This window comes from Stomoxys calcitrans, chromosome 3, assembly GCF_963082655.1.
Source record: "Stomoxys calcitrans chromosome 3, idStoCalc2.1, whole genome shotgun sequence".
NCBI classification, from domain to species: domain Eukaryota; kingdom Metazoa; phylum Arthropoda; class Insecta; order Diptera; family Muscidae; genus Stomoxys; species Stomoxys calcitrans.
The window spans coordinates 98,831,380-98,848,389 of NC_081554.1; the positions used below are offsets into that span (position 1 = coordinate 98,831,380).

Here is a 17,010-nt window from a genome sequence, read left to right on the forward strand (position 1 = left end):
CTCGGCTCAAGCTGCTGGCCACCGCTGCCGCTACGACAGCATAGCATCGGCAGTGCTTGGGAGACAGAGGACGACATGTTTCTTACCTGAGCTCTACCAACTACCATGTTCTTGACTTTTCAGCGTTGTCTTAAGATTGGGCCAGCAGAAGAAACGGCCAAGACAAAAACAAGAATAACAAATTGTTATTCCCCTATCCACTACCGTGACCTGTCCCTAACCCTTGTTCATTCCTACATGTGTGATGTGCGTTTGTGTGTATGTCGATGTCTGTCTTACTAAAACATATCGCTTTTTCCTATTCCTTTTAGATTATAAAAGTTCTTGCATACATCCGAGGCGAGTGTATGTGTAAGCAAAGAAATACAATAAGAAAGTCAATAGCAAAAGAGAATCAAGAAAACAAACTGCAGCCAAGAGGCAAAGCAACAAGTCAACAACTTTAAGACCAGTTTAAACAAAGTGAAACGTTGTGCACGTATTTTTGTTCGTCGTCCAAGGGGGGACAAGCCAAAGAGCAAGAAGGGGGTGCTGCAAACACAAGAAGCCAGCCATTTTGTTTTTTCCTTTGGCTTGCCACAAAAAATCAAGAAAGTGCAAAAGATATCGTCGCAACAGAAGGCGATCGTACCAACTCCAATATTAAGAAAGCAAACATGACCTAAAAACAGTGAAAAGTGCATTTTAAACTAAGAAAAAGTCCAGAAGAAGTCATCAAACAAGCCAGCAAGATGTCTCCAAAAACTTAGCATCCAGTGGCCCCCGCCCCCTACTTTTCTCTGTCCCCAAAACTGGTTCAACCAAAAGGAACTGTGAAACAAACAACAACAAAATTAGTGCAATAATTTAAAGTTAGTGTTATTCGTAATAAGAAAAAAAAACACATTTGTCCGACAACAACAAATTTGTTCGCCGAAAAATCAAAAACACAAAAAATTGAAAACGAGAAAAAACGAAATAGTCATTAAATTACCCCACCTACATTTGCATTATTTCTCTCTCTCTCTCTCTATCAACGTGACGTGATAAAATTAAACAAAGTCATCATTATCCACAACACATCCATCCATTTAGCATCATAAACGCCGCAGTCTACGTCTTTAGCATCGCTGCTGTTGCAATTGCATTGTCAAACACATTCTCCGCAGCAGCAGTATTGTCAACAAATCACGGTGACACTTTTGGGAATATCATTTACGGACGCTCTCCCACTCTTTTATTGCTGTCACACTCCCGTGTGTTGTTGGACAACACTTAGGAGGACCATTGGTGCGACCAACCCACAGAATGGCACCAACATCTTGGAAATACTTTTTGATCGGTGAGTACTGGGATTTGTAAGAAATTTGTTATGACAAACCATTCTACTTGTTGTTGTTATGTTGTGTGGTGTTGCAGCACAATTGATAGCTTCTGCTTCGCTTGTGGTTACTAAGCAGATATGGTTTTTGTTGCATCGACAATGTATGTACTCAGTGTGGCAGGCCCACCCCTTGCCCATAGGTCCCTCTCGACACCCAATCTAGAATGCCTTGTGCTGTGCGTACGTGATTTGCAGTCTCAATTTAAGTTTTACTATGGACAAATAACTGGTCACAGGGAGAGAAATTCAAAGCCTTGCTTTGTTTATCCGTTTATGGTTGTAGTTGTAGACATTGGAAAGTTCTTGTTTTTTTGCATTATAAATTTTTGCCTCAATACTACTCTCTTTGTTCGCCAAAGCGGCAATAGTTTTGATTGTGACGATTAGCTTTTGAAAGCCTTTCGGTGAAGGGGCATAAAATATGACAGAACACTTACTAAGATGACTCATAATCGAGGCCAAGTTACAAGATGCCAATAGTTTAGTAGCAGCAAAAACAAAACGTAACATAATGGGTCGTTCACATCAAATGATTAGCTTGACAAGGTAAGGAGCTAAAAATGTCTTCCAATTTATTTTGTGCTTTTGGTTTTAATTAAGGTCAACGGTAAAGGTTGTGCTTCAGAATCGTAATCCCTCTGCGAAAAATTCGTAACCTACGCTCTTGTAGGTATAGTAGTTGTGCAAAAGATGATATACTATATTAAACAAGTAAGACCGTGCTAAGTTCGACCGGGCCGAATCTTATATACCCTCCACCATGAATCGCATTTGTCGAGTTCTTTGCGCAGTATATCTTTTTAGGCAAACAAAGAATAAGGAATAAGGACTGTTATGCTATTGGAGCTATATCAAGTTATAGTCCGATTCGGACCATAAATAAATTGAATGCTGAACATTGTAGAAGTCATTGTGTAATATTTCAGTCCATTCGGGTAAGAATTGCGCCTTGTAGTGGCTCGACAAGCAAGAGAGCTGTATCAAGCTATAGATCGATTCAGACCATATTGCACACGTAAGTTGAAGGCCATGGGAGAAACCGTTGTACAAAATTTGTGCTACATCGGATGAAAATTGCGCCCTCTAGATGCTCAGAAAGTCAAGATCCCAAATCGGTTTATATGGCAGCTATATCAGGTTATATATCGATTTGCGCCATACTCAACACCGTTTTTGAAAGTCATATCAAAACACCTCACGACAAATTTTAGCCAAATCGGATGATAATTGCGTCCTCTAGCAGATCAAAGATCGGTTTATATGGCACCTATACCAGGTTATGGACTGATTTGAACCATACTTCGCACAAATGTTGCAAGTGATACCAAAACACCACATGGAAAATTACAGCACAATCGGACAAGAACTGCGCCTTCGAAAAGCTCAAGAAGTCAAGACTCAAGATCGGTTTATATGGCAGCTATCTCAAAACATAGACCGATTTGGCCCTTTTACTATTCCAACCGACCTACACACATAAAAAGTATTTGTGCAAAATTTCAAGCAATTAGCTTTACTCCTTCAAAATTGTTTCAGAACCATGCAATGTTGAGCAACCGTAAAATTACACTTCAAAACAATTTTCCGGATCTTCTGCAAAAAGTGGCAATGTCAGTATACAAATTTGCACATGAAAATTTCATTTACAAACAGCGAGGATACTTCTCTCACTTAAACGGCTTATTAACTAAAATATCTCCAAATGTGACGCAATTACAAGGAGGGGTAACTATCGCTGACATTTTCTTGATGTTCTGGCCAGGATTTGAAAACAGGCGTTCAGCGTCAAAGGCGAATATGCTGACCTCCGAGCTACGGTGGCCCCCAACATCAAAAAAGTTAACAAGGCTTTGACATTTTTTGTGAACCTTTTTTTTTCTTAAAAACCCTTCTTTTGACCCTTTTTATAAAATCTCAACGATAACACTGCTACAACAACTAACCGGCTTTTTCCAAAAAGCGATATAAAGTAGGATCCACATTTGGTCTCAAACCTGATATCGCTTATGGCAGTACCAAAGTAGATAAAGTCGCTGACATTTCAACTATGATCTGCATTTATTGAAACCTCACTTACGTATTTGAAAGAGCAAGCAGTAGATTGCCCTCTTCTTGGACACCTCGATTTGTACTGAATTGTTCCAAGAATCTATTCTATATATCACCTTATGATGACTTCCAATGCTTCTGAAAGATATGGAGGGTGTGCATCAGGTATTGAAAAATCTGTACTATAGCTCCTTTTTAGTACTATTTCGACTAGAGGCGTACCGTGGAACCACATGAAAGCATCGAATAAACATAAAATAAGTTCTATGAAACTTGTTTCTCTTCACATTTGAGTAGTTCTCACATAAATTTAACCATCACCATAGAATAGAGGTTTTCACAATTTTAATCTTTCGATCTAGCTATGATCGTTCGACTGTCGAAATCGTGTCTTACAGTTCGTTGGAGGATTGTTAGGGCGTCATATCGCTTTATTTATCGACAATTTTTATAAGATTTAACATAAAATCAGTAGTTGTTTTATAAATCTAGAAAGAAGCTTTAATTGGTCAGGTACACATTTTGGCAGAGTGCACTTTTGGACCAAAAATACCTCTTTGATTTATCTCCATATCCCCAGCATTTCTGTTAATAGATAGTCATTTTGATGTCTAGTAGTGGATGCGGCTACATCAAAGACAGGATTCACTGAATAAGGTTAAGCCAAGCGATCAGCCGATATACTTTTTTTTTAATATTTGGCAGTACTTGGCATTGAGGATGTCAACTTGTTCTCTTTTTACATTCATTCTTTGTTTACGTTTTCTCCTATATGATGACATTTTCAATCGTCAGATTTGACATCCTTAATGATGTTTATGGGGCCTATCCACTTTGTGTTTTGCATGTGACCTAACCTTCTATTAGTGAATCCTGCATCAAAGACATCAGTTTCATATTTTATTATTTGTTAAATTTTTAATAACTAATATTAGCCCCGGCACGGCACGGCAGAACTGCACACAAGTGGTTTGATTAGATAATTAGAGTTTTTCAAAGCTTATTCTTTGTGTCTACAGCCAGAATGTGTGGGCCCAATTATTTCATTGGCTTAAGATCTCAGTTTCGTCCAGTGGCATTGCATCCCTATTGCACTGTATGGCATATTCGTCGTTTGCAACGAACTTTACTGTCAAACAATTTCAAAATAAAAGTATATAGCATTCTTCCCAACTTCCAAAAAATGTGTAGGGCATGATCCCACCGATGGACAATATCATCTGAAACTCCTCTAGTACATGATTTGTCTATTTTTTTATATTCTTAAAAATTTGATTGAGTTTTATGGATCTGCTTAGAAAAGCATGTCCATTCGTACCATTTGCAACACTTGCAAACAATTTTTGGCTCAGATGATGATCACCATATGCCACTGTGAACATTTGATTCCTATATTTAAGATAAGGCTCCCATGTACCGAAATTCCGGTTTGATAAACTTATGATCACAGAACACTCAACGTTCTTCTGTTTGAAAAAAATAAGTCTATCGTTAAATTGGCAGCAAATTTGAATGGCTTTCGCTGTGTTTTATTTTATTCCTATACAGTGCAAATCAAAAGTTCTGGATAGAATTTCAGTGCAAGGTTGTACTGGATTGTTATCGATATCATGCGATAACGCATAATAGTAGTACTAAAACAAAAACACAGTCATGATCGGTTAGAATTATGGCATTTATTTATATATGCTTCAATATAAACTTAGCTCCACATAGGAGAGTTATTGATTCTCACTAGTCCTTTAAAAGTTCCTTAGAGTTTAGTGCGTACGATCTGGATTCACTGAATAAGGTTAAGCCAGGCGATCAGCCGATATACATTTTTTTTTTTAATTTTTGGCAGTACTTGGCATTGAGGATGTCAACTTGTTCTCATTTTATATTCATTATTTGTTTACCTTTTCTCCTATTTGATGACATTTTCGATCGGCAAATTTGACATCCTTAATGATGTTCATGGGGCCTATCCACTTTATGTTTTCGCAAGTGACCTAGTCTTCTGTTAGTGAATCCTGGTGTACGATGTTGTCTTTACTATATTGCATTCATACAGTTGCTGGCATGTTAGAGTTTCCGCGAAACATTTATTCAAATAATAAATTTATTCATACAAGTTTTCCATGTTGATTTACCGATAAATTAGTGTGCACATCTAAAGCAGAAACAATTCTTTACGCTTCAGACATTTAAAATATTTTTAGTACAAATATTGAAATGCTATTACATTTGATCGAAAAAATTTCTTTTTGATTACTTTTGGCCAGGCATTGTTTATTTAATGTACATTGAGGATGAATGTGAGTCCCAAAAACAACCAACGAATAAAGATTTCTTAACACACGATTTCAAACTGAATGGAAGGCAGATTGAGATTTGAAATGCTTATTTTATATTTTTGTGAATGTATGTGTGGATGTTCTTTCTATACTCCACACAAATAAATTTGAATATCTTAATTTGGATTACCTGCATAGATGAAGTAGATTTCCCGAATTTCTCAAGTTGTTTAAACAATTCCAAACTTGAAGAAAATTGCCTGTGCCACTGGTGTAAATAGGAATTTTTGAGTTTCCCATAGAAATGGGGGGAAAGCTTAACTTTGTTCGGTTTTAAGTGAGGAGGCTTTTGTTGTTATTATTGGCCAAGTACAAAGAATTCAGAGACATTAAAGACCGCCCACAAAATTTTTAAATTAATTTTGAGTTTTTTTTTTAAATTGAAGATTATTAACAATAAAAGTACATAGAGTTACGGAATAAGAATAACAGACACATGAGCCTCAAAGCCTATTTTGTTTCAACCAAATACATCATAAATAATAAATAATATGTAACAACCTATTAACATGACATTTCTTGCGAATCCATTAAATCCTTGAGCACAACAAAGCCCAACTCGTACGCCCAAAGTGCGTGCTAGGCGCTTGCCGTCGTCCTTCCAGGATCCTAGATGAATGGCTGAGCGGTTGGCTGGTTGGTTGCTTGGTTGCTTGGTAAGATGTATGATACTCCCTTGAAAAGACAAAGCTGGCGTCGAAATAAATTGAGGTACTGTGTTACAATAAAAATCATTTTAAAATATGCAAAATAAATTATAACTGAAATGGAACACATACTACTGAACACAGCAATCAGCCAAACTCATACAGACGCATACATTCAGGCGACTTTGCAACGTCTTCGGCTCTGATACGCACGTCTTTGATTTTTGCATAATTCATGCAGAATAGACAAAGCAGATGAAAAATAACAAACGAATGTAAGGAAAACAGCAGCACAAAGGACCTGAGCCATACTGATGGTTCTAATGACGACGATGATGATGATGATGATGGTACTGCTTATAACACCAACTGCAGGCGGACAGTGGCGCTATTTTTATACCCTTCACCATACACAGAAAAAAATAAAAATCGATTTCAAGCAGGAATTTAATTGATCCAATTAATTTAAACTGCTTCAATCACGAAAATGATAATATCAATCACAGGTTTTGAAAATTGTGTTTAAAAAAGTTTTCAATTAAAAATTAATTTCAATTAACAAGTAAAAGCGTGCTAAGTTCGGCCGGACCGAATCTTATATACCTTCCACCATGGATCGCACTTGTCAAGTTCTTTGCCCCATATCTCTTTCGGCCGAACCGAATCTTATATACCTTCCACCATGGATCGCATTTGTCAAGTTCTTTGCCCCATATCTCTTTATAGGGTAACACATGATAATGGATAAGAATTGCTATGCTATCCCACGTTAAAAACCGATTGGTGCCATAATTGATTTGACTGTTGGTGACCAAAAAGAAGTCATTGTGCAAAATTTCAGTAAAATCGGATAAGAATTGCACTATAGGCTCAAGAAGTATAATTAGGAGATCGGTTTATATGGGAGCTGTATCAGTCTATAGATGGACTCAGACCATATGTGACACTTATGTTAAAGGTCTTGTGAGAAGTCGTTGTACAAAAATCATTTGTCAATACTGAAATGCGAATATCTTATTTGTATATGTTATACCGCACCGTGGCCCAAACCCACAAAATGTGGAAATTCGCATTTTTCAGCAACCTCTGTGCCACGATGGCCTCCAAATTTGACTCTATTTACCTTACTTTCCTCATCGACCGCACTAAATTCGTCTTAAAAAGTCATGTTGCTGTTGCAGCAATGTGTTGTACACTAAGTCGGCAGCCCTTGTCGATGAAGGACTTCATCGCGTCAATCCGGTACGTACAACCGGCTGCCATGGGATTGTGGAATGTACTTACATAGGGACGGCTGCGAACATATTTAAAAATTTACATGAAAATGGTTTGTGCCAAATTGTAGAAACATCTGAGCAATGATATGGCATGTATTGGGTTGCCCAAAAAGTAATTGCGGATTTTTTAAAAGAAAGTAAATGCATTTTTAATAAAACTTAGAATGAACATTAATCAAATATACTTTTTTACACCTCTTTTCTAAAGCAAGCTAAAAGTAACAGCTGATAACTGACAGAAGAAAGAATGCAATTACAGAGTCACAAGCTGTGAAAAAATTTGTCAACGCCGACTTTTTGGACAACCCAATACTTACCAAACCCTTCGGAATCGCATAAAAAGTACGTATTGTGTAAGCTCCAAAAATTGTTATAGAGATCCGTTTATATGGCGGCTATATCCAAAGGATGTGCTTTAATGCATGCGTATGTAATCATTGTCCCAAATCTAATCAAAATAAGTTGCCAGATCAACCTTTACGAGCTAAAGAAGTCAAGTCGGGAGACCAGTGTAAAAATGTGGGAGTTTTAGTTAATGGTGAGAGATGTGTAGGAAAAGACAGTGGAGTTCTTAGATTATGACATTTGCTGAAGGAATAATTATCTTCTGTTCAAATGAAACTTTCTTTTATACGAGGACTGATATGTAAGTTTCTTGCCTAATCATGAAAATGCAAATATTTACTATCATGAATTGTTTACTCTTTTGCATGCTCTCAAACCAATTGTCTAAGCACATTTTCCAATCCGATTAAGGCACCTCTAAAACAGGGCTTGAACAGCATTTTCTGGCCACGAAAATCATTATCCATGCATTTTTACCTTAATGTGCGGGAATAAAAGGAAGTCATTGGGTTCCAAGTCAGGGTTGTATGGTGGACGACCTATCAATTTGACGTTTCGGCTGGTCAAAAAGGCTCTGGATTAAGCCAATGTGTGAGAGCTCGTATTGTCATGATTCGTCTTCTCTTATCCATTTTTTGAATTGCACCCAAGTCTTCAGACAATCAAATTGTGATACACCACTCAGAATTGACCGTCCTACGTTGCCCAAGCGGAACAGGTGCTACTTCACCAGTTTTGCCGAAGAAACAGGTGAGCGTTTACATTAAAGTGCTTCTTCCACGAACAACATTCGTTGGATTTGGGTCCTCTTCCAAGACCCATACGGGTTTTCAAGGTGTTCGTGCAATATCGAATGTACGGTAGTGAAATAAATGCCCAAAGCTGCCTCTATCTCATGGAATGTCATGTGACGTTCTTGCGTTATAAGTTCACTCACGGCACCAGTGTTCCCTGGTAAATGGCCGTTTTTTAGTGACCTTCACGGAATTCACAAAATTTTCGTACGAAATTGTTCTCGAGTTAAATCCATATTGCCAAAATAATTTTTTCAAGACACTTTAAACAACACAAGTGATGGCCGTACATCAAAACGTTTCTGTGTACAATTATGCTGAAAAATGTAAAATTTTCCAATGTAAATGTCAAATTCTACATGGCAACACTTGGTGTTGCCTAGGCCGGAAACTTGTATAGGAGCCCTCTTACAAAATGCCTATATGAATGATTTCAATTAAAAACAAATATTTAAATTTTGTAGAATTCCATCAGAGTTTGACCAGTCAGTGAATAAGTAAAAAAAAATTAACCTGAAGACTATTTGTAATTAGTTTAAAGAGTCTCTCTGTGTTTTGCTATTGTCCATTACTAACCAAATATTTTGCAGTTCTTGGTGGAATGGCTTGTGAAACTTTCCATTTCTGTATTCAGTAATAGGCTAATGCTATGCAGGATATTTGTTCAGCTTCTAAGCGAAAGAAAATGTTCAAATTTCTTTTGCCTAGCAGTTATGCACCAGTGGGGCACAAAATGTAGATTTTCCTTATGAAATCGTTCATGCCTAATTCACATGAACACTTATGCTCTTGGATTGTCGTTGTTGAGCCAGTAACGAGTGCACTAATGTACGACGGGTTTTCTGTTTTTATTTTTAAATTAATGTTTTTTTGTCTTATTTAACGCTAGAAATGAGGGGAAAACTGTTTATGCTCCCTAAATAGAATGTGCATGATCAAAAACTCCATAACATTAAGTGAAATAATTTAATTTTTACAGGTAGATAGAAGTAGAAAATGTTTGAAGAGAGAATCTCACTCTATGTAACTTCTATTACCAGGTATATAGTAGTTCCAATTGGCTCTATCAGTAATAGAAGTACAGTAATTTTTATTAAAAATCGGCTACTGTATCAAAGAAAAACAATGTCCGTAGGCATGACCAAAAAGAAAGCTTCCTTAACCTCACAGCACCATCAAATTCTGTGCATCAGATGATGTCGTCCTCAGTGCTACACTGATGCACAAACAAGCCATCCTTTGGATCCGGCTGAGTATTGAATAATAGGCTAACTATTGAAGCACCGTCTACTAGACAAAATACCCAGGTGTTTTGCTATTTAAGTAAATGGGATATTTTTTCCTTCCAAGGAGGTAGGTGCTACGGTAGGCAATTTGTATCTCCTACCGAATAGAATAATGAATTTACGCCTAGACCACTTTCGGTAGCCCATTTCGCTGAAGTATATCTCTAATCGCCATAGGAAACTTTTTCTTAACCACAATAACAACGTCACCTGCATACTCAACCAGTTTTGCACCTCTTTCTTCCACAGACAATATTATATTGTCAATGGCTGTATTCCAAAGTAGAGGAGACAGGATCTTCCTCAGCCTAGAGGCCATCCTCTCTCTGCATCTCTTCCTTAGACCAACCAGTTCTGGGGTCCACCATGGCGGTCGCTGTTTGCCCCTTGGCTTGGCACTAGGACATGCTAACAAAAGCGAGTCATTCAGGGTGTTCATTAAGAGCCGAGGGACCACATCTGCAGTATTTTCTTCAAGGCAGAAACAAGCATAACGATGTTCAGAGAAGCTGTTGTCACCCAGCACTTCCCAGTCACATATCCTTCGTCTTATATCCTCCGATAAAAGGTAGCATCTAGTACCTCCTGCCTATTCTTTGTAATAAAGGTCGGTGCACTCCCTTTATTACAAACCACCAGATTGCAACTTATAATATGTTCGATAAGCTACATACACCTTTCGTTTATATACGAACTTCCCCATATCTGCTGATGTGCATTAGCATCACTTCCTGCAATGAGGGTCTTTTTCTCTGCAGAAGCGGTTCCACCAACAACTTAAGGTTTGAACCGGCATGTCTGAATCGTGTGCCTTATATAGGGAAGCTAGCCAGTGTTGAGACTTAATTTCAAGGCTGGCTACTACAGAATCTTCGGTGCTTAGCGAAGGAAAAATAAAACATTTACACTTCTCTTTGCAAGAATACAGGCTCTGTGTCTCCCAGTCCTCCGAGACCTTGAGTAGTTTAGATCCAGGAATTTTTAGCACACGAACCATATTAACCACGAACCATACGAACCATACCAATTCATCCATATACCCACGTCAAGTCCTCCTGCTATCTCGCCTATGGGCGAAATGACCGATTTAGCGCCGCAAAACTTGTGGCACTTACGATTTTTTTTTTATTTTGCTAATATTTTTTTATTCAGACTAGATTTAGCTACAATAAAAAACCAAACAAAAAATTTTAAACTTCTTTTTACATTTTTTTGGTTTTTTTTTTATTTTTTGTGAAAGTTTCAACTTTTATGCATGTTTTAAAAGTTGTTTTTATACCCATTACCGTAGGATAATATGCTAATGTAGTCATTCCATTTGCAACACCTCGAAATATTGATATATGACCCTATAAAGTGATATATTCTTAATCTTCTTGATATTCTAAGTCGATCTAGCCATGTCCTTCCGTCTGTCTGGCGATATCACAATAGAGAACGAAAGAATGATGCTAGCCACTTAAAATTTTGCAAAGATACTTTTTATTCTTGTTCGACATTGGAGATTGAAAATGGACCATATCGGTTCAGATTTGGGTATAGCCTCCATTTAAACCGATCCATCTATTTAACTTCTTGAGTAGGGACTCAATTTGTACAACGACTTCTCGTACGACCTTTTCCCACTGTGCCATAGCTCCGTAGCTCCCATATACACCAATCTTTAAATTTGGCTTACACTATACTATATAAATTTCTCGTCTGAGCACCGACTTTGTTCCCAACAAATTCAATATCTCGTAAAGTTGCAGGTAGGCGCAGATGATTCATACCGCCAAATAATCACAAGACAAGTTATTAATTTATTAAAAAGATACTAGATTGAATCCCCGTAATTGGAAGTCATAATTTGTTTTCTTTTTGGAGTTTTAGTATAAGCTACTTTAACATAAATATTTTTTCCTATATCATTAAAGCTCAGGTCACAAATATATATTTTTTTCAGATTAATAATTTCACATACACTTAGTTGGTACAAACTCAAATTTATAACTTGTTTAATAATGCAAAAAAAAAAAATGGTAATGAAACATATGTAGGGTTTAACAGCTTACATCTGATCTACTAGACCGAATCAATTAATGTAGAATCCATTTCTCAGATCAGTGAAATGTTTGTGGTCGATTGGTGCACAATATTACCGGTTTCAAACAAGTTGAAAATTGAGTTTTGCGGAGCTAAATCGATCATTTCGCCCATAGTGCGCTGTTGCGTTAGCCTCATCATGTGAGTCCGCCAGAAGTTCATCCTCTCAAGATTAGTTCGATCTTGGCATGATAAGTTTCCTTGCAGTTAAGAAGCACGTTTTGAGTTCCGTCCTTCCCCGCTGGCGAACATCTTAAGTTCCATTCCATCCGATGACACATCCACACAGGGCTTGCCGGGTCCCCCGTTTTGACACCTCACTCTCCTGTTTTGGTCATGGCAAGGGGATTTTCAGTCTCCTGCAATCCACTAGACCTTAGAGATGTGGTCGATAGCTCCTCAGGCAAGTGTTCAGCAACACACTCTTCTAAACACAAAGAATACAACTCCTTTAGATTTGTTGACAGCCAGAGTTTAAAACGAATACTGCATGTCTCCGGTCGCCATCAGCCTCACCCAATTTACCAATTTTCCAGTCGGTGGTTGAATAATTGGGATTACAGCCCCCTAGTCTCGCTAGTTTGAACTCAGGATCTGGGGGATTCCTTGTTATCCATGCGTTTGTCATTGGTCGAGAAGAAATGTCTTCCTTCCTTACTAAATACTCTGCTGCATCTGGTCAAATTTCACCAATTTTTTTAACGGGCAACGATACATGTCAATTGAACGTTGATCCCCGAATGCAAGTAGTTAGTATCGGCCCCAATTGTCACAAACTGAAGGAGGTCCAGGCAATTGTGAATTCTTCCTCCAATTCTACCAGAGCAGATTTTCAAAAAAGCAAGCTAGCAATAATATTTTAAGTTGGGCAACCATTACCACACTCATCAGTGATGTCGGGGTATACAGATGATAGTCCTTTGATTATCCCACTTTAATTCTTCCTAGGTATGCAGCCTGTTGTTCTCTCTATTCAACAACTACCATCACCAAGCTGTCCTTACCGACATTAGCAAGGGTTCTTGGACCCATCTTTTTGTTGCTCATCTTAGTCCTTTTGGGCGAGGGATACCCCCCAGAAGACCGCAGCCTGCTGTGCCGTTTCCGAAACTAAACTTTTAGCTTTTGGGGTAGCCTGGATCTCCAAGTCCAATTAATGTGGCCTCTGTCCTTATCGATGAGAGTTTTGGGATCATTCGCATCAAGCCTCTCAATAAACCTAAGTACAATGGGTCTTTTATTATTTTAATCTCTATAAAAGCGTGTAGGTTTGCCAGGATGGCCGATAGCCTAGGCAAGTTATAGGCATGCGAAGATAGATAGATTTCGCATTATCCTTAGACTCAAATTAGGTGTCTTCATCAAAAGCCTCTGCTGACCAGTAGTCTATGGAGCAGTCACTACACTGGTCGAAGACAACACGCTACGGCCTGATACCACCAACGCAGAAGTTGGGTCTTTGGAGACCATTATAGGCCTACTTCCAGGCTCTAGATTGGAAACTGGAAACAGAACTGCGTCTGCTTCAACCGCCTAGTAATTAACACCATCGTAGCATTCCTTAAATAACTTAAAGTTTTGTTGTTTTCGGACAACATAATTTTAAGTTATTTAAGGAATGCTACGATGGTGTTATTTACTAGGCGGTTGAACCACCCCAAGTCAAGAGATTTTACACCGCAGGCAAACTACATTTGTCTTTACCAATTTAAATTGGTCCAGCACGAGTATAGAATGTATCACAAAAAATTGAGCTTTTAAGAAATAAATATAAATATCTTTGTCTATGCTTGAACCAATTTTTTTACACAGCTTGCAAGGTCAATGAAGACGTAAAAGTTCAAATGAGCTATAGCTAAAAATTAAATCTCTACATTGAACATCCTTTAAACTTGGCAAACTTATTACTTGTTTCGTTTTTTTCTGCCTTTTTCATTTGCAAATCTAAAGTAGCACTTCTGTTATAAGCCTCACATCGATATTTTATTAAATCATAATTTTTATGACTCTTGATCCCACTGTACATATGTACGATCCCAAAAGCATATATATATAAAATAAACTTTTTGGCAACAACAAAACCAACGAAATTGCCAACATTTAGCACACAATTTTCGCATTTTATATTTGCTGTTGTTTGTGTTTGTGTTTGCCTGCTGTTGCTGTTCTTTTTTCATGTTCCCTGCTATTGTTAGGGCGTGCAAATCAAAAGGATGTCTGTCCTTCACCATATGAAGAATGAGCTCCCCCCATTCAATCTCTGTTGTTTTATTTTAAATGTATAATAAGATTTCGTGTTAATAAATACACATGCAACGCTCTCTCCACTCACACACTTGCGTATCCTTAAAAGGATTCGCTTTTGGTGTAACATTTATTCACCGTTTAGCTTGGCCAAACGCTCTCGCTCTCTCTACCAACAACACGCACACACACACACACACACACCAAATACATGTGTTCCTGCATGCATTTAAATGTGTCAGAAAAGGGAAGGGGATGTGCGTGTATTTTTGTGGAAACGGAAATAAAGCCACTAAAGTAATAACTTGAAAAAAATTGTAACGCATAAATTTTATACGGCTGCTCTTCATTTTCATCTTTATTTTTGTGCGAGTTGTTTTTCGCAGTCACTTCGTGTTACTTTTCAGTTCTGGCATTCTTGCTTCTGGTTTATGTCCGTGAAGATAAAGTTAACTTTAACTAGCAGAGACACAAACCCATTCAATTAGCAGCACACTGTTACGAGCTTAGCAGAGCTATGCTAACAATTTAACAGAAAAGATCTAGAAATAAAATCAAGAAAAATAATGAAAAAATTCATAAGAAACGACAACAAGAGCACTAAAAGGACCACAAACATTGCGAATTTTGTAAAAAACTATCTAACAAAGTAATAAATGCATAAGAAACAAATCTTCAACACCAAAAAGTCCAAAGCGAAAAGTAGAAAAACTAAGAGGGGTGCCGGGTATCCACTTATAGTGAAGGAAGCTCTTGATGCCTAGGATCTAAATCAAAAAGCAAAATATGCAAAAAGCCGCCAGTATTTGAGATAATTGGCATTTAAAGTTAAAGTTAGAATTAACAGAATGGCCCACTGTGCAAAAACTAAGAGGGGTGCAGGGTACCCACTTATAGTGAAGGAAGCTCTTGATGCCTAGAATCTAAATCAAAAAGCAAAATATGCAAAAAGCCGCCAGTATTTGAGATAACTGCCATTTAAAGTTAAAGTTAGAATTAACAGAATGGCCCACTGTGCAAAAACTAAGAGGGGTGCAGGGTACCCACTTATAGTGAAGGAAGCTCTTGATGCCTAGAATCTAAATCAAAAAGCAAAATATGCAAAAAGCCGCCAGTATTTGAGATAACTGCCATTTAAAGTTAAAGTTAGAATTAACAGAATGGCCCACTGTGCAAAAACTAAGAGGGGTGCAGGGTACCCACTTATAGTGAAGGAAGCTCTTGATGCCTAGGATCTAAATCAAAAAGCAAAATATGCAAAAAGCCGCCAGTATTTGAGATAATTGCCATTTAAAGTTAAAGTTAGAATTAACAGAATGGCCCACTGTGCAAAAACTAAGAGGGGTGCATGGTACCCACTTATAGTGAAGGAAACTCTTGATGCCTAGAATCTAAATCAAAAAGCAAAATATGCAAAAAGCCGCCAGTATTTGAGATAATTGGCATTTAAAGTTAAAGTTAGAATTAACAGAATGGCCCACTGTGCAAAAACTAAGAGGGGTGCAGGGTACCCACTTATAGTGAAGGAAGCTCTTGATGCCTAGGATCTAAATCAAAAAGCAAAATATGCAAAAAGCCGCCAGTATTTGAGATAATTGCCATTTAAAGTTAAAGTTAGAATTAACAGAATGGCCCACTGTGCAAAAACTAAGAGGGGTGCATGGTACCCACTTATAGTGAAGGAAGCTCTTGATGCCTAGGATCTAAATCAAAAAGCAAAATATGCAAAAAGCCGCCAGTATTTGAGATAATTGGCATTTAAAGTTAAAGTTAGAATTAACAGAATGGCCCACTGTGCAAAAACTAAGAGGGGTGCAGGGTACCCACTTATAGTGAAGGAAGCTCTTGATGCCTAGGATCTAAATCAAAAAGCAAAATATGCAAAAAGCCGCCAGTATTTGAGATAATTGCCATTTAAAGTTAAAGTTAGAATTAACAGAATGGCCCACTGTGCAAAAACTAAGAGGGGTGCATGGTACCCACTTATAGTGAAGGAAGCTCTTGATGCCTAGGATCTAAATCAAAAAGCAAAATATGCAAAAAGCCGCCAGTATTTGAGATAATTGCCATTTAAAGTTAAAGTTAGAATTAACAGAATGGCCCACTGTGCAAAAACTAAGAGGGGTTCAGGGTACCCACTTATAGTGAAGGAAGCTCTTGATGCCTAGGATCTAAATCAAAAAGCAAAATATGCAAAAAGCCGCCAGTATTTGAGATAATTGCCATTTAAAGTTAAAGTTAGAATTAACAGAATGGCCCACTGTGCAAAAACTAAGAGGGGTGCATGGTACCCACTTATAGTGAAGGAAGCTCTTGATGCCTAGGATCTAAATCAAAAAGCAAAATATGCAAAAAGCCACCAGTATTTGAGATAATTGCCATTTAAAGTTAAAGTTAGAATTAACAGAATGGCCCACTGTGCAAAAACTAAGAGGGGTGCATGGTACCCACTTATAGTGAAGGAAGCTCTTGATGCCTAGGATCTAAATCAAAAAGCAAAATATGCAAAAAGCCGCCAGTATTTGAGATAATTGCCATTTAAAGTTAAAGTTAGAATTAACAGAATGGCCCACTGTGCAAAAAC

The 17,010-nt window shown here is 37.7% G+C and overlaps 1 protein-coding gene and 1 long non-coding RNA gene across 4 annotated transcripts in view; one reads left to right on the plus strand and one right to left on the minus strand.

Moving 5' to 3' along the window:
- The window catches only part of LOC106084285 (hemicentin-2), a 518,476-nt gene that overhangs the window by 13,939 nt on the left and 487,527 nt on the right, over positions 1–17,010 (plus strand). For all 3 annotated transcript variants that reach the window (XM_059364753.1, XM_059364755.1, XM_059364754.1), the window contains exon 2: positions 312–1,321. In XM_059364753.1, the coding sequence (XP_059220736.1) occupies positions 1,288–1,321 (34 nt within the window). In that variant the 5' untranslated portion in view covers positions 312–1,287. The remainder of the gene's footprint in view (positions 1–311; positions 1,322–17,010) is intronic.
- Positions 5,477–6,154, minus strand: LOC106084286 (uncharacterized). Its single transcript, XR_001220785.2, has 2 exons — positions 5,879–6,154; positions 5,477–5,762 (listed from the first exon to the last, which is right to left on the minus strand). It is a non-coding gene; the product is annotated as an uncharacterized LOC106084286 (long non-coding RNA).